Here is a 25,661-nt window from a genome sequence, read left to right as displayed (position 1 = left end):
ATGGATCATATGACCTCCACCTTACCCAATCAGTGATTGGCATTCCTTGGCTGGGTCAATCAGAACCAGGGATGCCTGGAGACTTTCAAAGGATGTTTGATCATCACAAAGAAAGAGTCTATTCAAGGAAAGGAGGCACAAGACAGAGAAGGAGACACTGGGTGGTAGGGTAGTGTCTGAATCTCTGAATCACACTGTGCCAAGAGCCAGCCCTACCATTGGACCTTTCACTTCTGAGGCCAGTAAATTTCTGCAAATCACCCTGAGTTGGGTTTTCTCCCCTTTGACATGAAAAATCCAAACTGCTACACAGAGTGAAGAGAGGGGAGCTCCCAGGTGGCTGGCTTCTGAGCCCTCGGCATCATTTTACAGGAGGTCACCATGAGATCTCCTTTGGGTCCAAGGTTGACAAATGGAGGCCTGGCTGCCCCGTGCCCCTGGCCTGCATGTCTGATGTGGACTGCTGGCATCCCAAGGTGTGTAGGCGTAGAATGAGAACCATCTGGACTGCTGAGTGAAGACTTAGGCCTTGGGCTGGGCCCCTGGAATGTGGACACTGAGCCCAGGCCCAGGCCAGAGAGTGTTGAGGGCTTCTCAGGAGGGTGACAGCCTCCTGGATGATGCAGAAGGACCCCTAGCATCTATGAGTCACCAGAAGATAGGAAAGGGATGGGTGCATTCCCAGACTTTTCCAAAGGGAGCAGTTCCTGCCCAGGGAGGAGACCCAATCACACCTCTCCCAGGAGCCCTTTGGGAATGTTGCTGGAAGCAGCTGGAACAGGAATTGCTGGGAGGGGAGTATAGGAACTGGGAAGTACCCGGATGCTGTGGGAAGAGGGCAGGACTGAGTGCCCTTGGAGGAATAGGGGGTGAGAGTTGGAATGTTCCTTAATGTTCTCACATGACACAGCCTTAGAGAAATGATCTAGGCCTCACCTCTGAGATGTTTGGAGGTTTGGAATAGGTGGAATCGGGTATGGAAATTGGGACTAATGTGAAAAGCCTTAAGTTTCAGTGGGGCCTGGAAGGAATGACTCCAGGCCCAAAATGAAGAGCCCCACTCAGGGTCTGCCTTGAGAAGAAGAATGCTGGGGGCCCTTCTCAATGAAGAGGTTGCATCAGAGATCCCCAAGGATGTGTGCTGAGAACTGGGGGTCTTTGATGGACCTGGAGGGTGATCTGGAGCCTGGTGTGGTTGGGAGAGGTCAGTATGAGGGCAGGGGTACTGGGGGGAGTCAGGGAGCTGGAGGTTGAAGGAGTACTCTTGACTCTTCTGAACCCAGATTCCTGGGGCCTCAGTCTTGTCGTCTGGCCTTCTGCCCACCAGCTGCCACAGAGCTGGGAGGAATCTGCTTTGCATTATCAGAGGAGATGCCTCCTCCAGGCATATGGTCAGCAGACCCCACAGCCCCGAGCATCATGGGAGAGGTCTTCTTCTGACCCCAGCTCTGGCTGAGCCCCTTCTTCCTGTGGAGTACAGGCTCAGTGGCCCCCACTACGCCCCTCCCCACTGGGTAAAGAGGCCTCTCCTATTGTTCCAAGACTCATCTCAGCTTCATTGCACCGGATGAAAGAGGAGAGGGAAGCTCTAGAAGAGAAGGGGCCGTGATGAGCAGACAAAGAGGAAGGGTCTCATCCTGTAACCTAGAGAATGAAAGAGACAGTGGAGAGGAGAGGAGCCTTAGGGGTGGGAAGGAGAGAACAATAGGCCTCGGGCCCAAACAGACTGATGACACAGGAGGAAGCCAGGGAGCATCTATCTGTCCTCTGAGCCCACTGGGGGCTCAGAATGAGGTCTGACACTAGAGCTAGCTGTTTAGTGTGGCAGCCACCAGCCAAATGCAGCTACTGAGCACTTGCAAAGGGGTTAATCCAAACTGAGATGTGCTGTAAGAATAAAATTCACACTGGATTTTTTAAACTTAGTAGAAAAAAGTAAACCATATCATCAATAATTTTAAAATATTGATTATATGTTGAAAACACTGGATATATTGGGCTAAATATATTATTATGCTCATCTCACCTGTTTCTTTTTACTTTTGGCGTACTGCAAAAAAGCCTGGCGTACTGCAGCCCATGGGTCACAAACAGACATGACGGAACAACTGAACAACAATGTGGCTATTAAAAAATTGAAAATCATGTCACTTGCATTATATTTCTATCAGACAGTGCTGCTTCAGAGCACATTCTTCCATTTATTCAACAAAATTTTATTGGGTGCTAGCTGTATGCCAGGCAAGGTGTGGAGGATTAGAAGGTGAGCAAAACCAGACCTTGTCGCTGGTTTCCTGGAGATTACAGTAATCAAATAATCACGCAGACGGGTGCCTAAATGCAAAGAGAGATAAGTAGTTTAAAGAAAAGGAGTTGTGGGGACTTCCCTGGTGGTCCAGTGGTTAAGACTCTGTGCTTACAAAGCAGAGGGCATAGGTTTGATCCCTGGTCGGGGAAACTAAGATACCACATGCTACGTGACACAACCAGTGGGAGCGGGTAAGGAAGGGAACCTGATGCTCTCTGAACCTGGATTCAAAAAACCTGATTTGTATCCAGAATATGGTGAGAGCTTTTCCCTAAGGAAGCAATGAACTGGGAGGTAACTTGAGAAAGGAAGAATGGTACAGAAAGGATCAGTCAGCTCAGTTCAGTCGCTCAGTCATGTCGGACTCTGCAACCCCATGGACTGCAGCACACCAGACTTCCCTGTCCATCACCAACTCCCAGAGCTTGCTCAAACTCATGTCCATCGAGTTGGTGATGCCATCCAACCATCTAATCCTCTGTCGTCTGCTTCTCCTCCTGACTTCAATCTTTCCCAGCATCAGGTGGGAACTCATTTTCCAATGAGTCAGATCCTTGCATCAGGTGGTCAAAGTATTGAAGCTTCAAGTTCAGCATCAGTCCTTCCAATGAAGGACTGAAGTCAGAAGGGATAGCATGTGCAAAGGTCCTGTGGCTTGAAGCTTGAAGAACTGTGAGAGTGCTGGTGTGGGGAAGCATAGAGTGAGCATGAGGACAGATGGAGCAAGGCAGCGAGTCTGGAGGGGTTGGCAAGAGCCTCACACAGCCTCTGAGGGGTTGGCAGGAGTCTCACACAGCCTCTGAGGCAACATTAAAGATCGGGAACCAATGAAGCAGTTTTGCTCTTGCAGGGGAATTAGAGAAGGGATGAAAGTTAGGCTGAAGGAGGACAAAGAGGGTTTCTCCATGATGTGGTGGTGGGTGGGTGTGAATCTCTGGCACTGTCTTTCAGGTTCTCTGCCCCACTGTCCCCAGGAGCCCCAGACCAGTATCAGTTACCTCCACACCTCCTATCCCATCCCGTGTGCTATGAGGAGCTTTCACGATGCCCTCTTCTCGCCAGCCCTGTGGCTCCTCCTTTACCTCTCACTTCCACCTCCTGGCCCACTTATCCTGTCCCACCCTAATGCCCCTCAGGAGCTGTGCTTTCTGAGATGGAAACCTGTCTATGGCATCCCCCTGCTTAATCCCCCTCAGTGGCTTCCCAGTGTTCTAAGATTAGTCCAGGTGGCTTTAGTGTGTCTCTTTGTAAGCCCTTCCTTATCTGGCCCCACTGACTTGCTCCCTGGGCTCCGGGCACAGGAGTCTCCCCAGGACTCATGTGCTCTGTTCTCTCTCTTCAGGACCTTTGCTGCGCTGATTCCTCTGCCGGGAAATTTCTCCTCCCCCAGCTTGTTAACTCCACTTCAGTAGGGCTTAGCCTCAGTGTCTCTTTCCTGGCTACCCTTCCCTAACCCCTGGGAGGGGTGTCTGGGCTGGGACTCCCACTCATCCTTAGCATGGCACTCCACACCATCAGGGGCTGTCTGCTGCCTCCCCGTCAAGAACTTAAGACTATGGAAGGGTCTGCACCTCCTTATTTCCACAAGCAGCATCTGGCTCTCCTCCACCAAATTAGAGGCATTTCCCCCATCAGAATGGGGGCTCTTCTAGGACAGGAATTGTGTCTCCCTCATCAGATTAGAGGTATCCTCAAGTCTGGGGCTGTGTCTCCCCTCTTTGAAGGGGAGGCCCCTCAAGAGTCTGTCTCCGCCATCACAATGGGGTTACCAAGACCCAGGATAATTTCTAATTTCGACTCTAAATCACTGCCCCTCCCCACCACCTTCCTCACAACCCTCACAGGCTGGGGGTGGGAAACGGAAGATGCCTCCCTCCACCTCACACATAACTCTTGGCTGGGGTCTGGTTGGCCCTTCCCAGGATCCCAAGATCAGGAAAGCTTGTTTGCTGTTCTTTGTGGGAAAGCAAGCCTCCCGTGGCATTCCCTAGCAACCACAAGCTGAACAGCTCAAACCAGCTGTCTGGCCAGCCTGGGAGAGGGGCACAGGCCCAGGGCCTGGAAGTCTGCAGCTCCTGGACCAGGCAGGGCGCAAAGCCAGGCTGGTGGGAGCTGGGACTGGGACCTGCCTGGGAGAGCCACAGGGGAGAGGCCTGCCCAACTCGGGCTGGGCCAGCCAGGCTCCTGCCAAGCCATCTGGAGCAGGACTGTGTGTGTGCGTTTGTGTGTTGGGCTGAGGGGTGCCTCCCAGGTCATGTGGGTGGCTGGGAGCTGTGGGGTTGTGACCTGGCCCTCCTAGCAAGCCTCTGGCTCCCCTGTGGTCAGTTTCACTTCTGACATCTGGTTAAGTTCACAGCTGGCCAGCTTCCTGCACAGCCATTTTCACTTTCCCTCTCCAAGGTCTGGTGGCTAAGGCCCCCACTCCGTCTTCATCCCACTTAACTCCATGGTGACACATGCGAATTTGCTGGATTTCTGTTAAAACTTCGTTATGGTGGGGGGGGGGGAATAGGACAGGAACTCACTGAGTTGGAAATTATACCCAGGTCCCTACCACAAACACACAACGCCCTACCAACTCAAACCACGTATGTTTCCAGAAAATCTCTGTACGATTTTTCTTTGCTATTTAATGTTCATCATTTATGTTTTATGTGTAGGTTTCAGGAGGACCCAAGAAACGATTACACAGGATGCAAGGGGCAGGTGACAGGGAGGCTGACAAGGAGTCTGGAGCTTACAGCTCCCAGCTGCGGGAGGGACTGGGCAAAAAAAGGGCTCCATCTCAGCCCAAAGGGAGGCAGGAGGGGCCCCAGAACCAAACACATGCTAAAACATACTTGCAACCTCCAACCCCCTCCTTCGCTGCTGGGGAGGAAAATAAATACCTCAGACTCTGTCCCACTCCCCAGATTCACAGGTGAGGGGTCAGCAGATGAGTTTCCTCCTCCTGTTACTGATTCAGGTCAAAGAAGTGTGGTCTATGTACAATGTCCCCAGTCCCTTATACAGGGGTGAGAGACCCCTTGGCTGGGGAGGGGGTGGCTGGCAGTGTGCACCCTGCTCAGGGCTCGTTCATGCTAAATAGAGGGGGGCCACACTCATTCCAACAACAAGCAAAACAGGCCAGGAGGGACCTCACGACCCCTTTCTGGTACCAAGCTAGGGAAGAAACAGTCCTTTGAAGGGTCGTCTAAACTTGCAAGAGACCCTTGATGGGCCACACTCTAACTCCGTTTCTTCCTGCTGTGTTCCCACACTGGTCCACTTTTCTTCACTGCAGCCTCCGGGGCCCAGCCAAACCCGTGCTTGCAGGGAAAGGGTGGAGGGGGGAGCATTCCTCCACGTGCAGGCCCTTGGAAGGCAGGCGCCAGCTCAAGCCTCAGTTGTCCTTGGCCCGCCAAACCCGGGGGTGAGGGAAGACGGCGAGCAGAGTTCAATTCCCTTCGATGCTTCTCTGGCAGCTGCCCCAGTAGGATCTGGCCTTGGCCCAAGAGAAAGAACTCTTGCAGAGAAGCAAGATTTCTCATCCGGTGTGTGTCTCTGTGAATCTGTGTGCTGCAGGCTGGCGAGGGGGGAGGTCCTTAGTCCCCAACCCCCAAGGCTGACTCCAGGGGAAGATGCTGCCTGTGTTAGCTCCAGGTCTGTGCTGGGATGGCAAATACTTACAGACCGGCCACACCACAGATGGCACACTGACGTGCCCGAGGGGACAGGCAGAGGGAAGCTGCACCCCTGGCCACAAACCCCAACCCTGACTCGGGTCAGGACAGACCAGGGGGTCAGGCCTTGGGTGAAGCACGTGCCCTTCACAGGGGTTGGACAGGCCTGGAGATGGTGAAGAGCAGACTGGGTTTGGCTGTGAGACACTTGCCAGAGGGTCGTCTGGTCCCCTCCAGCAAGCCTGAGGCCTGCACCCCTCATTCAGGGTGAGGAGACAGACAGCTCATCTTTGGCTTCTCCGTTGCTGGATGCTTTGGGCAAATTACCTCTCTCTGGGCCTCACGGTCCTGTACGATGAGGGCGATAGACTAGATTTCAACCCCGTTACCAGCTCTGATAAACCTCTGAGGCTCTTCATCTTAGGCCACAGGGGAGGAGGGGAGGGGCTGAGGGAGGTTTAGGCCACAAAGGTGCTCCCTCGTGCCCCAAGTTCACAGCGTAGTGTCCATGGCTCTGCTTCCTCAGTCTCTCCGTCTGAGTCTCTGGAGCCTGGTCATGCCCCCAACACCATCCCTGGTGTCAGCCCCCCAGATATGACAACCTGCTAAGGCGGGAGGGGCTGGCACCCCGAGAAGCAGGGCAAGAAGCAAGCAGGAGGCCTGAGATGGCGATGGGGCAGAGAGGGTGGGAGATGCAGGGGCGCCTGCAGCACGAGAGGGAGAAGCAACGATTGGAGGCGGTGGGGCCGCACGGGAGCAGCGACAGGGCTGAGGCCCTGCCCGGAGGCAGGCAGCTCTGGCCCTCGGGGTTGGCTGGAGCATCGGTCGTCGGAATGTGGGGGCAGGGCAGGGGCTCCCGGCAGGCTCACACGGGGGACGTGGCCGTGGACTCGCTGCACAGGCTCTCCACGATGTCGGCCCTCTGGATGCGCCGCAGGGCCGCCAGGAGGGTGTCGAGCGTGGCACTGTCCTGGGCGGCCCAGCTGGCCAGCAGGGCACGGGCTGGGCAGGCCTCGTGGGTGAAGGAGTCTATGTGCTCAGGCTGGTAACCCAACTCGCCTGCCAGATGCCGCCAGGTGTCCCCCGCAGAGCCGTTGAGCAGCTTCTCCACCTCCTCCCGCTTGGCCAGTGGCAGGCTGCTGTAGAGGCCTCCATCACCCTTGAGGGCTGCCAAGAACCCAGGGGGAGTCAGGCACTACCCACTAGACCCTCTTTCTCCCACAGTGGGTGTGGGGGCCTGGAGTAAGACCCAAGAAGGGCTGAGGCATTTCGCCTCTCAGTCTGGGGAGGACCCAAGAGCCTAGAAGCAGAGGGATGCCCAAGATGCAGTCCCGGATGTGGGCAGGGCAGCGAAGGCACCTGGGGGATGCTGACTCATGTCTTCTCCTCATCCTTAGCTCCAGAGCCATCCCCAGCCCCTAACCTGCCTGCCCCCGCCCCCCAGCAATTAATCAAGGCAGGGGAGACAGGACTTCTGGTCCTAGACTCAACTGCAGCCAAGTGTCTGGAGCTGGGCTATGGGCTACCAATTAGGGGACATAATTAACTACTCATTCCCCAGAAGTCCTGGGCAGGAGGCTAATTGCAGCCACTTTGAGGAGTAATTAGCTCTGGGGGACAATTAGCTTGATGAGTCTAGATGCTCCAGTTTGTCAAAGCTTCTGTTTCCCAAGTCATTCTACTGGCAAGGGCCTCTCCTACCCACTCTCTCACCCCACCTCTTCCATCCTTCCACCCAGAGGCCTGCAGGCAGCCCCTCTGCAGTCCCTCCTACAGTCTAACCTTAATTACTCCTGTTCTCCTTGCTTCAGTACCCCGTGCCCCGCCGCGCGCCCCGCCCCGCCCCCGGCCAGCCCTGCTACTCACCCTGGCCTGCAGCAGTCTGCGTGTGGGGCTGCTGGTCATGCAGGCTCTGGCTGTCCACAGAGATGCCGCTGTCGCTGTGCAGCTTTTCTCCCTCTGGTGGGGGTGTCTGGTTCACGGGTCGGCTGTTGGCTCCTTGCTTGTTCTGCTTGCAGCTGTTCCACCTGGAGCCAGAGCATAGGCCCAGTCTCAGAGCCTGAGGACCCACACGGCCACGTGGCTAAAGTGTCTGTGCTCTGGCGCGTGGACACCAGAGGCCTGGTGGGGGCTGATCCCTAACCCCTGCCCAGCACGGGAGGCTCTCTACATACCTGTCCTCTACCTACCTTTCCCCGGCCCACACCGGAAGCACCGTGAGGGCACAGCAGCGCCCAGGGCTTGGTGTATGTGGCCAGTGTTCAGTAAATGTTCATGGGACGAATGGTGCACAAATAAATGACTTCCCAGGATTTCACTTTTCCCAATCTTTCCTTCTAAAGTACTCCCACATGTGTGCTGGCGTACGTGTAAGGATTTCCCCTGCTATTATAAGCAATAAGGAAAAACTAAAAGCACACCAAATGTCCATCGATAGGAGATTGGTTAAATAAATGATACTCCACCCATATTATTGAATGAGCAGTTATAAATTATCAGATAATTCTATATGTTCTGAGGAAAGCTCTCCCAAGGGAGATTAGTGAAAAAGTAAGTTGTAGAATATGTACAGTGGGATCACATTGATGTTAAAAAGAAAAAGCCAACCTGTGTGTACATATAATATAAAAGGTTTTATACACATGTGTTTATAATTGCATAAAAAATGGCTAGAAGGGATCCATTCCAAACAGATTCCAAAGAGGAGAGGGGTAGGTAGGATTTGGGGAGATAAAAGGAGGTTTTACTACTTTTTGCTTTACAAGACATTGGTCTTCTCTGCATTATCCCAGACAACCATGTTCTTTATTTTTTTCTAAAGAACGGAAAATGCATTTAACATCTAAAATGCTTTCGAGGTCTTCTCCACATCCTGGATTTCTGGACATGAGTGCCATAACATCCATGTGTGACATGGGAAAGAAAGATACACACACACACACACACACACACAGGTAACTGTGTGAATAAATGGGGTCCAGGGAATGAGGATGTAAGCAGCTGGTAAAAGCAGCTCTGTGTGCAGCTGGAGGCTGAGGAGTCAGATAGGGGAGCACAGTGGGGGTGGGGAGGTGCTGGCACCAGGGCGGGACAGGAATGATCCCCTTCCTTGCCTCCTGCTGACCTGCCACACCTTGAAGTAAAGACTTCAGGGTGAGGTTGACGGCAAGTATGGATGAGCTTGGTTTGGGGTTGAGTTAAGAGTGTGTGCATTTTCAGGTCACGGTCACAGCAAAGCTCTCCCTGAGGCCAAAGATCTGGCTCCCTGTTTCAGGTTCCCCCTCTCACCTCTTGAAGGCGATGTAGGCCACAAGGCCCACAACCACCGCAGCCAGGATGGAGCAATAGACAGGGATGAGGTTGTCGGCGGTACCTCGGGTCACCACAGGCTGGGAGCTGCCCATCACCGTGGTCACCACATCTGACACAGTGCTGGTCACCAGATCTTGCTCTGGAGGTACCTCGGGCTCCTGGGTGCTGGGGTCTGTGCTGTCGGAGCCCTCCGGGGGCGTGGCCCGTGTAATCCAACGTCCAGGGATCTCTGGAAGAAAAGGCTACAGGAGTGAGGACCCACTTTCCCCCGAGTCCCCCCACTAGGTTCTGACCCCCAGAGTTTTACCCCAGCTCCGGCCCTGCCCCAGATGCTTGTATGCCCAGCGGCTACACATACAGGGGTGGGCTGGGATTGGATATATGACATCACGATGGTGGGAAAGACCAAGGATCCAAGAATCAACAGCCCTCGGCCCCCTTCAGCTCTGTTACTGACTTCCTGTGTGACTCTGGACCAGTTCCTTCAACTCTCAGGACCTCAATTTCCATATCTATAGAATGGGGATATTAAAAGAGATAAGTCTTTAAGCTCCTTTCCATCTCAGGGAAAGCTGTGACCCTAGAATTCAACTCTGCCTACTCTGGGTACCCAGAAGCCTCGCCTGGAGATAAACACACAAAGAAGAAAATAAGCACCAGGCTGCTTCCAGCTGGAATCAGGCTGGCGAAATGTGACTTCTCTGGCCCCAGGCTGTCCTAGTGGTCCCAGTCACCCGTCCTGAAGAAGGATAAGAGTAATCGGGTGTGGCAGAGAGGTACTGTCCAATGCACCCCCCTCTGAGAGCTGGCATCCAGCCTTCTTTCCAGTCTCTCGTGTCCTAGCTCTAAGCTCAGGCAGGGTGGGGAGGTGCACAGCTGGCTCGCTTCCCTCCAGCCGGTCCATGGATAGTGGCTAGCCTCTATTTCCTGCCCTGTGTAGCCCCCATACCATCTGATCTTGCCATCCAGAGAAGACAGTGCCTGACAGCCCAGACCCAAGTGGGAAAGGATGAGGACTGCCGGCGGAGAGCAAGCCCACAGACCAGGCACTGCCCCGTCTCAGAGGAAGGAGACTGCTCTGCCATCTATTTAGGTTCTTTCAGACCAGCGGGGCATTGCCAGCCCTCCCCGGTAGGGGACTGAGCACTCCCTGGCAGCAGTGGGTGGTATTTTCCATTCTATCACCCAGCTGAAGGCGGTACCGGGGTTGTGGGCTCTGGATGACCTGGGGGTACCTGTCTGGGCAAAGTTGCCTACCCCATCTATCCTCGCTTCCCACGCCTGAAGCAGGGAGGGAGAGCAGACAGGACATGCCGCTGGGGTGAAGGGCGGGCACTACGCTCCCCAGATCTGCCCTACTCAGCCCTCAAGTTTGCCCACCCAAATTGGAGTTGAAGCTGCCCACTGGTTTCCTAGACCTCCTTGGCTCAAGGCAAAGATGCTTCAAAGGTCCCCATTTTCAGCACCTTCTAAGGAATACGGTCCCCAGATGTGACTCTGGAATCCATCTGGCTGGCACTGGCGAGGGGGCTGCCATCTGCTGCCCTATCCCTCCCCTCCCTCATCTCAGTCCTAGGGAGGATAGGGTGGAAGAGGTGGGGCAGGGAGTGGAGGAGACACAGCCCTACCTTCTGACAAGGCACTGGTTTGGAGAGGGTCTTCTCTTGCCTGGCTAGGGGACTGGGCCACCTGGAGGGGCAACCTGAGCCCCGAGGCTGAGGGTACAGCTCTGCTCAAGTGATCCGAACCCAGAGGCTGAAGGCACGGTTAGGTGGAAGGTCAGTGAATCAGGCATCACAGAGATTTAGGAGCAGAGGGGAAGAGCTGAAGGAGGGTGGTAGCCAGACCAGGCTGAAGACAGCGCTTCCAGGGCGCTTCCCCCTAGTCTCCCGAAAGCTCCCCTAACAGAGGGCGAGGATGAGATCCAGATGTGACCACGTCCTCTGGCATTCCAATCCACTAAGCCCCTGGCAGGTCCTGACAGCCGTTTCCGGCATAGGAGCTCTCAGACTTGGCGGGGGTGGGTGGAATCAAGGACTGGGTTACTCCTCCTAAACCCAAATTTCTTTAGTTGAGGGCTAGGGGGTCAGGTTCTGCCCCCAGGGTGGGTGAGTCACCATGTGGACACCTGAAATGTATATGCAAGGAATATACCCTGCACTGGAGGGGAGGGGGACAGCCAAACTACCACAAATCAAATTCCGTTTCCTGAAATGCTCCCCTCTGCCCTGGAGCTGACATGTAACCCTTCGGAGGGAGAAGGAGAAGAGGGGCAGGGACAAACACACTCCTTCAGGGTGGCTGGAAAAGCAGAGCAGTATCTGAAAGGAATCTGTGAATGCCCGTAAAGGCAGAGCCCACCTCTCTCCCAGCTGGTACCTTTCTTTGCTCTAACCGCACCCCTAACTCCCACCCTCCACCAGCTGGTCCCAACTTGCCCACAGAAGCGTGCCACCCGCTGCCCGCTGCAGGCTGCTGAAACTCCCCCTGCTCTGCCCTGCGCCTGATGTTACTTGCCTGTCTCCTGGCCCAGGGCAACTGTCACCGGAACTACCACATCCCACTCCTCCACCCCAGCCCCACATCCCAGTGCAGGAAGCTTCACACACATGCTTGGCCTCAGCCCAGCTTAACAGCCCTCTCCACGCTGCGGTCCTGGCACCAGAGGATCACAGGATTTGGAAGGCCAGCACAGGTGTGTCAGAGCAGAGGCTCTCCACAGCAGGGAATCTGCCTCCCCCATCCGACTGCGGGCAGACTGAAGGCAGAGGCTATGCTGCCCCCACCACAAAAGCGGATCTCCTGGGAACTAAGTGCTGGGATCATGTCTCCCTCAGCAGACTGGGGCAAAGGCCAGCTCTCTCCTGTCCAACTCAGGGCTCCCAGAAGGAGGCACTTGTTGCCTGCTTAAAGTGAGAGAGCACCCTGAGGGTCAGGTCCCAAAGGGAAATAGCTAAACGGGTACCCAGTCATACGAGTGACAGAAAGAAAAGGCACTGTCAACCTCTCCCCCAAGATGGATGTCACCAACCAGGGGACCAAAACAGTTCTGCCCTGACTACCACAGGGCTTCCTCCTCCCATGCCAAGAACTGCCCATCCGACTAAGGTGGGCACACCCAGCTCCCATCCCCCCGGGGAGCTGAGGGCCCACCACACGCACCTGCCTCATCCTCAGGCTCCCAAACCCAGGCCTGCTGCGTCCCCTTCCTTCTCTGTCCCAAAGCCCCTGTTCCCACCATCTCCTTAGTGTTCCCGGGGTCTCACTTCACCCTTGGCTAAACTGTAACAGAGACTTCTGACCCCTCCCCAACAAGCTGAAGTGAACCAGTCCCCTTCCCTGACCTGGAAACCCTGTGACCAGTAGGAACCCTAGGTTCAGAAACCAAAGTGACCTTCTTGATGTCACTCCGTAAGTGACAGGGTGGTGGACCCCATCCCAAGTCCCAGAGCCACAGTGGGGCTCAGAGCCAAAGGGTCCTCAGACTCCTTCTCCAGTTCAGAGAGTCTACCTCAGGCTCAAACATGCACTGTCTGTGCTCTGGCCACGGAGGCCATCTCTCTGCCACTCATCAGCCACCCACCCAGGCCCGAGCCCGCAGCCACAGATTACCAAAGCGGCCTGGGAGGAACCCAGTGCGGCCTGGGAGGATAAGGATGGCTTTCCAAACACTTGGCCCAGAAGGGCTAACAGTGGATGGGGTCCTTTGGTGGGAAAGATCAGGAGGGCGTCTGCTGGCTCGAGGCCATGGGGGCTGCCCCTGCAGGCCGTGGCCGGACCCTTGCAGACCCTGCCCGCCAGGGTGGGTGCCCTCCGCACCGCGCAGCCCCGGCTCTCACCCTCGCACTCAGCGTCGGCCCAGCGCGTGCACGCGCGCAGCTGGCGCTCCGTGTCCTCGCACACCGTGCAGGGCAGGCAGGGGTCCACGTGGTTGGCCTCGTCAGAGTACGTGCCGTCAGGGCACTCCTCACACACGGTGTTCTGCTTGTCCTGGCAGGAGAACACGAGCCCCGAGCCCGCCTCGCACACGCGGCACGCCTCGCAGCGGCCGGTCGTCTCGTCCTGGTAGTAGCCGTAGGCGCAGCGACACACGGCGTCGTCGGCCTCCACGCAGGGCGCCGACATGCTCTGCAGTCCCACGCACTCCGTGCACGGCTTACACGGCTCCGTGGCGCTCACCACATCCGAGAAGGTCACGCCTGAGGACAGAGGGGTGTGCGGGATGGGGTGGGGGAGCCGCACCCCGAATTTAGTCGCCCGCCCTTGGGGCACTCGGGACGCTGGAGGCCCTCTCGCCTCATCCCCGGAGCCCCTCGGCCCACTTCGCCCCCTCATTGACACCCGCTTCTCCCGCCCATCCCTGATTCCGGGTGTGGGAAAGCTGGGAAGGAGAAAGGGAGCCAGGAGCCCCATGCTCCGGCCCCGGAAACTCTGGCCCTGTAGTCTCAGGGGGTAACACAGCTGGTGCCGGTAAATTTCTTGGCAGATTCTCTCCGAGAGTTCCCAGCATGATTAAGGAATAATCTGAGCGTGGTTCCCACCCAGCCCTTCCCCCAGGCCAGAGCTGAGCTGTGAACCCAGCCCAGGCATGGCCAGCCTTCCCAGAGAGCCTCAGCTGCCCTTCCATTTCTATCCGCACAGGCAGAGGCTCAGGTGTGGCCTGAATGGGAGTGACTAGGGTTAGATGACAAAATCTCCCACCCATGGCGCTACCCCACGCTGCTGAAGGGCTTGGCTCTAGAGGGCGGGGATGGGACTCCTAGTAAGAAAGGCACAGCAGGAGGGGTTGAAGCTAGAAGGAAAAAAGGACTTGTGTATGTGGTCCCTCCTTGCACGAAGCAGAGAGGACCCTGGCATCCCTCCCCTTATGGAGCATGAGTCAAAGGGCATGAAGGAAAAATTTCTAAGCTCACTCTTGACTCATGCGCTGGAGTAAGGGGACGGATGCCAGGGTCCTCTCTGCCTTGTGCAAAGAGTGGGTAGGCACAGAGCCGGATTTTCTTTACCCCTTCTAGCCCAGGGTGGAGAACTCCATGCCAAACTGAATCCAAGAGAATGTATCCTTGCGCCAAGGGCAGGAAGAGCACAGAGTTAGGATCTGAGAACTGGGGAAAGACGGTAGCTCAGAATGTGGAAGCAGAGGTAGGAGATTAGGATCCCAGTGGAGGGAAACTGGGGCTTGCTGTGGGGGTCCTACCTTATCCTTCTCTAACGGCATCCAGACACAAGATGGAGCACAGGGTCATTATCTTAGAGGTTGGGATTAGGGCTGGAGAAGCAAAGAAGGAAAAAAGCAGAGAGAAGTGAAAGGGGCAGCAGTTGGGAGTGGGGGGGGGGGCACAGGGTGGATGGAGAGAAGAAAAGACAGAGATGGGCCTGGAGGGAGCCTTCAGTTTCAACTCACTTCTGGCAGAGCAACTCCTGTGTTTCTCTTCCTAGGCATCAAGCAGATCTGGATTCAAAACCTGCTTCCACCACTTTATTAGCTGTGTGACTCTGGGTGTCTTACTTAAACTCTCTGAGCTTTTTTTCTTTCTCTGTAAAATTGGGAATAATGTCTCCGTTCACGGGGTTGTGGTGAGGAATAAGTGAGATTCCACCATAAAGCGCTTGACACACAGCTGGGATCCTGTAACGGTTGGGCCCCTGGGGTGGGCAATGATAAATTCAGTAGCAGGGACAGTCAAACAGAAAGGACTTCCAAACATAAACAGCAGAGGCAAGATGTCCAATTTATACAAGAAGCTCCTATCTCGTGGGCGTGTGGCAGTGGGGTGGGTCTAGCCACATGGGAAGGGAAGGAGAGGGCCCTGCTTATGGGAAAATATAGAAAATTAGCAGCGAACTCCTAGGAGTTTTAGGGGGTGGGAAAAATGTGGTCTTTTTTGGCAGAGAATGAAGGCAGGCGCTTAATGGGTTTCCTTGTGGAAACGTTTTGAGGATAGAGGGAAAGTCCGCTGGGGTCTCCATCCCATAAAGTAGACTTTTAAAGGCAGACTGTTAACACAGCTGGGGGAGGGCAGGAAATGTGAGAGAAGAAGAGGAAGGGAGGGGAGTGGAGGGAGCAAGTGGGATTTCTGAGCTCCCTCTCTGCTCCTATCTCCCCTCCCCTTCCCTAGAGATGCCCTCTCTCAGCCTCCTGTATCCCAGCCCTTGCTTTGACAGAAGGATTAGGGTCCCATCCTGGGAGACTTACAGTCCAAAGAGAAGAGGTCCTGGGTAAGAGTCTAGGAAATGAGAGGAAAACATGGGAGATTCCAGGGCAAGTGTGATTGGCTAGTCCTGCCCTGGGACAGAAACCCTGTTAGGCTAGGGCCATGGGAGGTACCCAGATGGCAAGGTAGCAAAGGGATGTCTAGCCTTCCCTACCTGGCATCCCTCTGCTGGGGGATGGAGTTACAAGATCCACAAGCACAGAAATAGGAAAGCTGTGTTTGGGACACCAAAGAGTTGGGGTTGCCTGAAGGAGGGATGCTGTGTGCAGTGTGGTGCCTGGAGCTGGTGGTGGTGGTGGCAGTGGCAAGACATTCAAGGTAAGACAGGCGGATCCAGAGTTCCCAGTTCCTATACCCTGGTTCCCAACATGATTAAAGAACAATCTGAGTAGAGTTCCCACTGGCCCCCTGGGTGGGCACTGAGTGTCAGGTAGAAGGCAGGACCTGTCAACAGGAAAGGTTTCCAGACAGAGTCAGGAAAAGGGTTCATGGCCCGAAAGCAACTGGTCAGGGGGCATCCATCAGAGATGAGACAAGGGCACAGAATTTCAGATCACAGACCCACCACCTCATCCAGCACCTCTGGAAGAGGGGGTTCTCTCCCCTCCTCGAGGAAATCCCAGGTAGGAATGGCCACAGCGCCCCTCCCCGCTGACGCACCCAGCATCACTCCCCAGTAAGGACATCCTTGTAACGCTCCAACCCCCATCCCTGTTGCCTGGGGAAAACTCTGTTTCCTCTGTCAGGACTGGAGTACAGTTGCCCTGGGGAGCAGTGGCGGGGTGGGGTGGTGGTGGTGGTTGGGTAGTGGGAGGTGCTGGGGGCTGATGGGGGGTGGTAGCCACACCCTCCCAGGATCCCCCAAGGTCAGTCTCCAGGGTAGCTAGGATTTGAGCCTCTTCCCCTCCCCCTAAATGCACCGAGGGTAAGTGGCAGCCATTGATTTTGCAGAGCAGATGATATTTTTAGCTGATCTTAGCATCAGCTACTCCTCCCACCTAGCCACACTCTTCTACTAGGCCTCTCTACTTGGGGGCTGGGAACGGGCACCCCCTAGGCATCCCCCATCATGCCCCCCTTCTCCCTCTGCATACTTCCCTCATCCATAGACTCACTTCTGGCACCTATGCAGTGGTGGGCAGGAGTTCCTGCCAAGACCCAGAGCGCCTGTAAGGCCTCTACTGGGCATGCCCACCAGTCCCCTTGCCCTCCCTTCCATTCTGCTCTCCTTCCCCCACAGGACACTTTCTACTTACTGTCCAGGCAGGGTTCACACACGGTCTGGTTGGCTCCACAAGGCTGGGCCACACCCTCACCCAGGTTGCAGGCTTTGCAGCACTCTCCGCTGTGGGTGTACAGGCCCGTGGGGCACGCCTCCTTGGCACCTCCAAGGGACACCTGGATGGGGGAAGATCAGAAGGTCAGACTGGCAAGAGAAAGGGGACAGGATGTATTCCGAGGGAGCAAACACCCCTTCCTAAAGCCTTCTATTGGAACCACCTGGCCTGGGATGAGCTCACCAGGGAGGCTTTGGCACTTGAAAGCTGACAGGGAAGAAGGGCAGGGGGACAGCACACCCCTGCAGGCTGCTGGGTTATGAGATCAGAGCCTCAGATGCTGACCTTCTGCAAAGTTCACCTTGGGGTTACAGTAACTCCTGGAATCCCAAGGATACACCATGTGGGGAAGATAACCTGAGGACCAGCAGAGGGCCTTTGGGCAGCAGTCAGGAACCAGCAGGCAAGTTGCAGCTTGCTCAGGGCTCCCAGCCAAGGGGGCAACTTGAAGCTGAAATCTAGCCCAAATGCCACTTGCTAAGCTGCACACCTGCGTCTACCCTGAGGGGAATCTTTTTCTAAGAAAGCCTAGCAGAGCTCTACTCTCGGTTCTTAATCCAACCATTCCATATATTAAGTATCAAATGGGAGGTGTCTGTACCCACGAACAGAAGGCAGAGGGATGGGACCTTGGGTTCAAATCCTGACTCCACTCTGGGAATTCTGACCTGCTCATTTCCCTCTGAGTTTTCATCTCTCTGGACAGATAAGAGACAGAGACAGCAGGGCCAAAGCAAATGCACAGCCAATCATCAGGACTCTGGTGCCAAGATGGGGGAAAGGACGCCTGTTACCAATGAGAAAGTGGCTGCTCTCACCACCCAGCAGCCCTGCTCCCCCAGGGTTTGATTTCCAGCCACCAGCCCTTTCCTCCCTGCCCCCATACAGTCAGTGGGAACAACACTGCAAACAGCGGAAAGGGGAGTCAGATTCTTGCTGCCGAGGCATCTTTGCTCCTGGATGGAATGATTTAGCACCAGATTCCCTAGAGGGAGGGGCTGCTGGCAGATTGCTTTATATTTCTGTTCCTTGAAAAAAATCTTAACGTCTAATAAAACTCCACAGCCTGTTTCCCTGGCTCCAGACCACGCAGTTCCCATCTGATGCTCAGAGGACGTATGGGCTCTTGGGTCATGGGACTAGAGAGGAGCCGTAAGGATCATTTGGGCATTCCTTGCTTCCACGTTGGCCAGAATGGCGCCCGATACTCCTTTCCCTTCAGTCCCTTCAATTGTCCTGAGGTCTCACTAGGGTTCAGGGGAGGCAGGGGGACAGACAGGTTGGATCAGTCTAGGAGGCAGCCTGCAGTCCTCAAGAGACTGGTGGGGACGGTACAGGCAGCACAAGAGGGGAACCTTGGGTATTGCCACCATCCATTCCCAGTGGCAGGAACACAGTGCTGGGACCATCTGCAGACCAGAAGCCTTGGCCCGGGGAGAGGGTAGTCCCAGAGGCAGGCTTTCCCCCAGGAGGTGAGCAAGATTCCAGAAGGGTCTGTCTGGATTTCTTTTCATCCTTCAGTGTTCTGCTCAAACGGCACTTCATCGGGGAACTGGTCCTGTGGCCCCAGTCTCTGCTTCATCAGGCAGAGCTGCCCTGTCCCACGTCCTCCCTGTTCACTCCTGTCTGCTCTGACACTCTACAGAGTCCCCCAGTGGGCTGTCAGATCCCTGAGGCCAGGGACTCTGGTCGCCTCAGTGCCTGTGATGGTACCTGGCACATATTAGGGACCCAACATGTATACTTAAGGAATATTTGCTGCTGCTGCTGCTGCTGCTGCTAAGTCGCTTCAGTCATGTCTGACTCTGTGCAACCCCATAGACGGCAGCCCACCAGGCTCCGCCGTCCCTGGGATTCTCCAGGCAAGAACACTGGAGTGGATTGCCATTTCCTTCTCCAAGGCATGAAAGTGAAAAGTGAAAGTGAAGTCGCTCAGTCGTGTCCAACCCTTCGCAATCCCCTGGACTGCAGCCCACCAGGCTCCTCCGTCCATGGGATTTTCAAGGCAAGAGTACTGGAGTGGGGTGCCATTGCCTTCAACATAATATTATATGGCCTCAATTAACTAGCACTCCAGGGACTGACTTTCTGGATAGCTGAGTTTCCGGAAAGTCATGGCTTTGCTATTCTCACCTAATGTTTCTCACTTTAACCATGGAGGCTGCACCTTCCTCCTTCTCTGGAACATGCCTTCACGGTTTCCCCATGACTCAGGGACTCAATATTTACATCAACAAGTATTCCAGGATGCAGTGCAGTGAAGCCCTGTGCTCTTTATCCCAAAGTAACACACTTTTGTCTCTTTGAGATCCCGCGTCAGCGTTTCTTACAGTTCTGCCTACTCCCTTCCTGTCAGGGTATCAGTTGTCAATCCTCGCCGATCCTAGTGGGACCTGAGCAGCCCCTCCCCCATTCTAATTTCTGGTGGCTCAGTGGTAAAGAATCCCCCTGCCAGTAGTGCAGGAGACGTGGGTTCGATTCTTGGGTCAGGAAGATCTCCTAGAGAAGGAAATGTTAACCCACTCCAGTATTCTTGCCTGGGAAATCCTATGGACAGAGGAGCCTGGCCGGCTTCAGGGAAGACGGCTACAGTCCATGGGATAGCAAAAGAGCTGGACACGACTCAGTGACTAAACAACAACAAACTGAATCTTTAGAAAATATGTAACTAGCCCTGGGAAGAAGGTATATAAATCGAGTGTAAGCAGGATCTGAACTAGAAGAGGGCAATAGAGTAAAAAGTCTACCTTCCTCCTCTGGTGCCTTCACTGCTCTGATTACTGGCTCATGGCTTACAAGCTGGGTGACCTGGGACAGGTTTTGAATTTCTCTGTGCCTTAGTTTCTTTGTCATTAGGTGACCATGACAGTTTCTGCCTCTCAGGGTTGCTGGAGGCAGTAAATAAATGAGTATGGTGTTTATTCACTTTGGGACCTCTCTTTTCTCTTTTCCAAGGTCTTTTGTGGCTTTTGGCTGTGTTCCAGTTAGTTGAGGCTGGTAGAGAGACCTGAGCTCCAGATAGCTGAGGGGGTCTGTCTGTGGCAGTCGTGAGCAGAAGGGCAGCCTCATGCAAGCCCCTCTTCTGGAAGCCTCCCCTCTCTGCGGCAGCCTGTGGTCCCCTCCCTTCTTCAAAGTCTTCCGTTTGGAATCCAGGCCACATAATTAGTAACCATGTGCTTCCTAAGCTTGTTTTGTTTTCTATTTCAAAACATTCCATATCTGCTACTTACTAGTATGCTGCTGCTGCTGCTGCGGCTAGGTCGCTTCAGTCGTGTCCGACTCTGTGCGACCCCATAGACGGCAGCCCACCAGGCTCTCCCGTCCCTGGGATTCTCCAGGCAAGAACACTGGAGTGGGTTGCCATTTCCTTCTCCAATGCATGAAAGTGAAAAGTGAAAGTGAAGTCGCTCAGTCGTGTCCGACCCCTCAGCGACCCCATGGACTGCAGCCTTCCAGGCTCCCCCGTCCATGGGATTTTCCAGGCAAGAGTACTGGAGTGGGGTGCCATTGCCTACTTTGGGTCAATTCTCAATCTCTCTAAGCCTCAATTTTCCCCCCTAAAACGCTGGATTGGTGATATCTACTGTCTAAGCTTGCTTTGAAGATTAAGTGAAATAAGGTATGTAACTCTGCCTGATGCATAATAGGAGTTCAATAAATGTTGGTTACCAAAGAAGTGTTTTGTCTTATAGAGAGTGAGCTGCTGAGCCTGGAGGGTAGGTAGTGGGAGAGGAGAACTGAGCCATCCCCAAACAGGGGAAACCATCTCAGAGTAGGTGGCAGGATAGAAATGGAAAGAGATTTACCCACCAAGAGGAGTCTGAGGAGGGTATGCAGGCCAAAGGAGGCTGGAGAACGGCTCCGTTTAAAGTTAACTAACCAAGGGATCTTCCCAACCCAGGGATCAAACCCAGGTCTCCCGCATCGTAGACAGATGCTTTACCGTCTGAGCCACCAGGGAAGTCCAAACTAAGAGTTTCCAATGAGACAGGGTCCCTGATTCCTGGCAGGAGTCACAGTGCCATGAGGAAGAGGAAATATCACCTCAAACAGCTGTTCCAGAAGCTGAGGAGGAAGGCTTGAGGGACAGACGTGGAAACTGAGGCCCTCAGAGGTCATGCTGCTAAGTGGCCGGGTAGCACTACCCCGACTACACCATCTATTGGTCCAAGGCTGGGCAATCCTGGGAAGTGGGGAGGGGGGTCACTAGGACTCAGGCTAATTGTTCCAAAATGAGCAAGTTACCAAAATGATAGACACATTTGCTTGAAATTTACATTTATTATACTTATTCCATTTTCAAGAATGTTTGCAAATCTTTTTTTCCCATGTCAAGGCTTTCAAGAAACTAAGGTGGAAGTATGCTAAGGTGAACTGACTTTCAATAATTAATTTTAAAAAACTGGACAAAACAGAAAACACACCAAAATAGCTGAAAGAATTTGAAACTATAGGAAGGCTTCAGGGTGATGAGTCCTAACTTCACAATAGCTTCAGCAAAGGGTTCCTTAGGTGAATGGAGCCATTGGCTGGGTGAAGAGGTTGGAGAGTTTTCAAATACGGGAAGGGTCTTTTGAGACCAATGCAAACCCTGAGGAGGCATTGGCAGAAGCCCCCCTCCCATCCCTTGAAGCAGGGGTGGAATTTGAGGGAAAACAAGATCTAATTACTGAGGGGGATGCTGCAGGAAGACTTTGAAAGGGAGCAGGGCTCTGAGTGGGGGGAGTGAAGGGGCTCAGTTACAAATCTGCGGTGCCAAGGGCATAGGACAGAGTCTAATCTCCAGGTCTAGTGGTGGTTCAGGACCACGTGTCCTTCCGTGATTTGGAAGGCTGGGCAGGGGAGTGTGCCTGGCATAAGGAGGAAAGAATAAACTCCAAGCCAGGAATCCTGGGTTCCAACAAGGGCGCCACCACATACTAACTGGGGGAACTTGATTTCCTCTCTGAAGGCCTGAGAGGTTCAGCTTTCTCAACTGTAAAATGGGAATAACTAGATTTGTTCTGCTGGGACAAGAGAAATTACCCAGGGCAGTGCGTGGCACACCGTAGGCACTCAACCAATTTTATTATTCCCACCTCTGCGCCTCCCACCCCAGGGAAGAATCTAGGCGCGTGAACGCGACCCGGCTGGTACAGCGGGGCGGGGACCCCTTCCCTCCCGGGGTCTCCTCCCCCACCCGCTCCTGTCCTCGCATTTGCTGTCCTAGCTGCATCCCTATTAGGCGCATTAGCCAGCCGGCGGCTCCGGTTACAGACGTCTGAATGACAAAGTGCCTCCATTACCGGCGCGGCCCGTCAGTCGACCCGCCGGGATGCGCTCCGGTTTCAGCACTCTCTCGCCGCGGCCCAGGAAGAAACTCGGACCGTTGCGGTGCGCAGGGCCAGCTCGTAGACAGCAGCCCCGCGGCGAGGCAGGGGCGAGAGCCGCAGGGGTGCGGGCGATAGATTCTATGCGGGTCCACCTTCCCCAGCTCCCGGGCCCTCCACCCCCTGCTCCCTGCCTTCCTCGCCTTCACTCTATTCGGGGGACACTCTCCAGCCCAAATCCCGAGCCCACGCCCTCGCCCCTCCGGAATCCGCACTACTGGCTGCCCCAATCCCCAATCCCCGCTCCCGGCCACCCCTACCCCTGACCCCCGCCCTCCGCCCCGGCCCCGGCCCCGGCCCCGGCCCCGGCCCCTGAGAAGCTTCTCTAACCCGCGGTGTTAGCGCGCAGACCTGCCCGCGGTCACTCCCAAATCCCCGGACGCAGCCACAGGTACTGACCGCCCCGGCGGCCTGTGCTGAGCTTCGGGGATGGGTCTCTGCCCATCCCAGCCCCCTATTCCCGGCCGCTCGCCGCCGAGACGCGCAGCTCTTCTCTGGAGCTGGGACTCCGGGCTGCCCCGTGAGACGTACGGGAGGTACCGAGCTGGCAGTCAGCTGAGGGGCAGTCTCCCTAGGATTCTGGCTCAGCTCGCTTGTGGGACCTTCCCTGACCAACTGGTTAAAACTCTCAGAGCCTCAGTCGCCCTGTCTGTAAAATGGGGGGTTGGGGGCTCAGTGCTCAGAGGAGATGAAGACGGCAGGGAGAGTGAGGACATCTCCATTGCAGAACCTTCCAGGGCACTCCCTTCACGGCCACACATCGGGTCCTGAATGTCCTGTCAGATCTACCGGGCAGACCTCGACGCTTTCTAAGACCCGCAGTCCTCTGCCGAGATGTCTGAGAGCCTCTCTCTTGTCCCGAGCCGGGAGTCTTTCACCGAAAGCTGGGCGGGGCGCGGGCAGAACCCCGACCCCCTCCCCCCCGGTTAGCGGAGACGTAGCGAACGGTCGCGGCGGCGCTGCGGCAGGTTGACTGCACAGCGGTCCGGGTGGCTGGTGAGGCGCGCAGTCCCGGTCGCGCCAGTAGCGGCGATCGCGCAGCCTTCGCGCCGCAGCGCCCCCTGCCGGCCGCCCTCGCCGGCGCGCCCCCTCGGCGGCGCACTGCCTGGACCTTCCCGGCTTTGCGAGTCCCGCCTCTCTGCACCCCGAGAACTGGCAGCGGCCAGAACCCGTCAGGCGACGCCTGCTTTGTCCCATCCAGTCCGCAGCTCTGCTTCTAACCGCGGCAATAAGTGCGTAGCGGGAGCCCGCCGGTCGCTGGGGAACCGGGGAGGCAGGTTCGCCCTGGCGAGGTGGGCACTCCTTTCCCGGCCTCGGACCCCAAACCACAACTCCCCGACCGCGCGAGAAAGAGCGCGCGACACATGCGGGGAGAGTCTGTCTCTGCTCTCTCTTCTCGTCCCACTGTCTCTCGGCGGACAGGCGGGGCCCAGACCACTCAGCTCTGCTCTCCCTACTCCGTCCTCTTTCCTTTCGCTTCCCTGTCTCCACCTCCCTCACCAGCGCCCCTTTTCTGCCCTGCCTAACCCACTTCTCTCCCTCCAACAGAGGCTCCCCGAACCGCTCCCTCCCACGCCCCGCCCCCCACCCCATTGTCTGGCTGGTCTTCATTGTCCGATGCCCGGTCCCCTTGCCTCCAGTCCCTCCGTCCTGCTCCCACACCATTCTTATCTCCTCGTCTCCGGTTCCCCACCCCAACCACGCTCGCCCCTCACTTTTCTAGTTCCCGTCCCATCCCTCGTCCTTCTCTAGCCTGGGTTCCGTCCCACGACTCTCCAGAGATCAAGATGCTCAGAGGGAAAGTCGCCTCGAGATCCCGCATTCAAGCGCCCTCTTCCGAAGAACCCAGGCATCCGAGAGCCCCACGACTCTCTCCCGAGAGACCCCTTCCAGCTCCTCCACACACACCTCCTATGGCACACGAGGACCTGCTTCCGTGCGCCCCTCTTCTCCGCATCTTTACCTTAAATCTCAGAGTCGCCTCTTCGCTCTGAGAACCTGAGACGCTCCTCCGTGGATACTGGCATCATCGGAGCTCCTCTCTCGTCATCCCCACCCTCCCCGCCCCCCAGCATCTGGGACCCCAACGCTCTTTTCTGTTTTTCCTCAGGGAAACTTGGACTCATCGAGGTTTCGGTCCCGGGAAAGAGAGCGAGCTCCCCTTCAGTTAGCACTCACCCCCAGGAGCAGCAGCAGCAGCAGGCGCGGCCCGTCCATGGCGCGGCCGGCGGCACCTGACCCCATCGCCCGCCTCCCGCGGCAGCGCTCGGCTTTCAGTTCAGCCCGCTCCGCGGACCGATAGGGCTGCGCTGCGCAGCGCTCCAGCGCCAGCCCCTCAGAGCTGGCGGAGGCTCGGCTCTCTCTGGCTGCCGGCGGGAGGGGCTAGGAGAAGCCAGTGCAGCGGCCCCGCCCTCTCCCCGCCCAGCCCGCCCACCCCCGGAACCGCGCCCGCCCTCCCCGCGGTCTCCCGGAGGGGAGAGGCGGAAAGGGACCGTGCAGGGAGCCGCGCCCGTGCGCCCCGCTGCAGCTTCTCCGCACCCCGTCCTCAAAGCTTATCCCTGACCCGGTACCCGGCGCCTGACCCGCACTGCTACGCGTCCGTCCCGGATGCTGTGGGCTCGGATTCCCTCTCTTGCGCATCTTTCCCTGCCTCTGGCTTCAGCTTCTTTCCTGGTGCCCTGCTCCCTACCCAGCCGTTATCAGCAGTAATGCTCACTGCCCGCCCCTCCTTTCATTTCCCGGTCTATACCCAAGTCCTCCTCTGCCCCTTCCCAGTGCGGGGTTCTCTCTGCAAAGGCCTAGGGGAAGGAGGGAGAGAGGTGGCAAGTGGTCTGACATGGACCACAGACAGCGGGGACGTTCAAGGAGGAGACCATCCCGACATCATTTGAATTCTCAAAAGACGGGTCTGAAGCGATCGCAGGTGTGCACACACACAAAAAGGAATACACACACTCCCAAGGTTACATACATATGTGCTTATGCAGTCTCCTATGCCCCCGCCATCCTCACGCAGTCCTGTGGACCAGCGCCTTCTGCCCATGCCTGTGCACCTCCACACATGCACACTCATCGCCCGTGTGCTCATAACATTCAAACACACGTCCTCACATACACATTCACACATACATGTGTTCGTGTGCAGTCATCTCCATGAAACCCCTCATATGTATAGTCTCTCACACAGTGCACACACACACACAGACATATGAACACATAGATGTATCCTCAACCATTTGCCTTCATTAGACTGTGTTTCCATAAGCTGATGAGCTCCCTGGAGGCAGGGACTATGGTTTCTTATCTGAATGCCTAGTACACAGTAGGTGTTCAATGAAGGTCTGCAGAAAGGATAAAAGAGTTGAATAGACTCACATCCATGTACATCCATGTACATCTCCAGGACCACACTCACCATGCTCTAGAAAACTTGGAAGTTTCAAATTATAGGCCCTGGC

General features: G+C 55.7%; 1 protein-coding gene across 1 annotated transcript; it reads right to left on the bottom strand.

Moving 5' to 3' along the window:
* Positions 1-4,925: 4,925 nt before the first annotated feature.
* NGFR (nerve growth factor receptor) lies at positions 4,926-24,561 on the bottom strand. Its single transcript, XM_040245645.1, has 6 exons — positions 24,382-24,561; positions 16,754-16,895; positions 13,122-13,481; positions 9,259-9,511; positions 7,837-7,997; positions 4,926-7,137 (listed from the first exon to the last, which is right to left on the bottom strand). The coding sequence occupies exons 1-6, from the start codon at positions 24,445-24,447 to the stop codon at positions 6,836-6,838; spliced, it is 1,284 nt and encodes a 427-aa protein (XP_040101579.1). The 5' UTR covers positions 24,448-24,561; the 3' UTR covers positions 4,926-6,835.
* Positions 24,562-25,661: the final 1,100 nt, after the last annotated feature.

The sequence above is a fragment of the Oryx dammah genome, unplaced genomic scaffold (genome assembly GCF_014754425.2).
Source record: "Oryx dammah isolate SB20612 unplaced genomic scaffold, SCBI_Odam_1.1 HiC_scaffold_8, whole genome shotgun sequence".
NCBI classification, from domain to species: Eukaryota; Metazoa; Chordata; class Mammalia; order Artiodactyla; family Bovidae; genus Oryx; species Oryx dammah.
This window is presented reverse-complemented; position numbering and strand designations above follow the sequence as displayed.

Excerpts from the sequence above, each read along its gene's own strand:
- NGFR (XM_040245645.1), bottom strand. The coding sequence starts at position 24,447 with ATGGGGTCAGGTGCCGCCGGCCGCGCCATGGACGGGCCGCGCCTGCTG. Across the intron at positions 13,482-16,753 it reads GTGTGAACCCTGCCTGGACA|GCGTGACCTTCTCGGATGTG; the intron begins GTAAGTAGAAAG and ends CTCTGTCCTCAG. Across the intron at positions 9,512-13,121 it reads GGCCGACGCTGAGTGCGAGG|AGATCCCTGGACGTTGGATT; the intron begins GTGAGAGCCGGG and ends CTTTTCTTCCAG.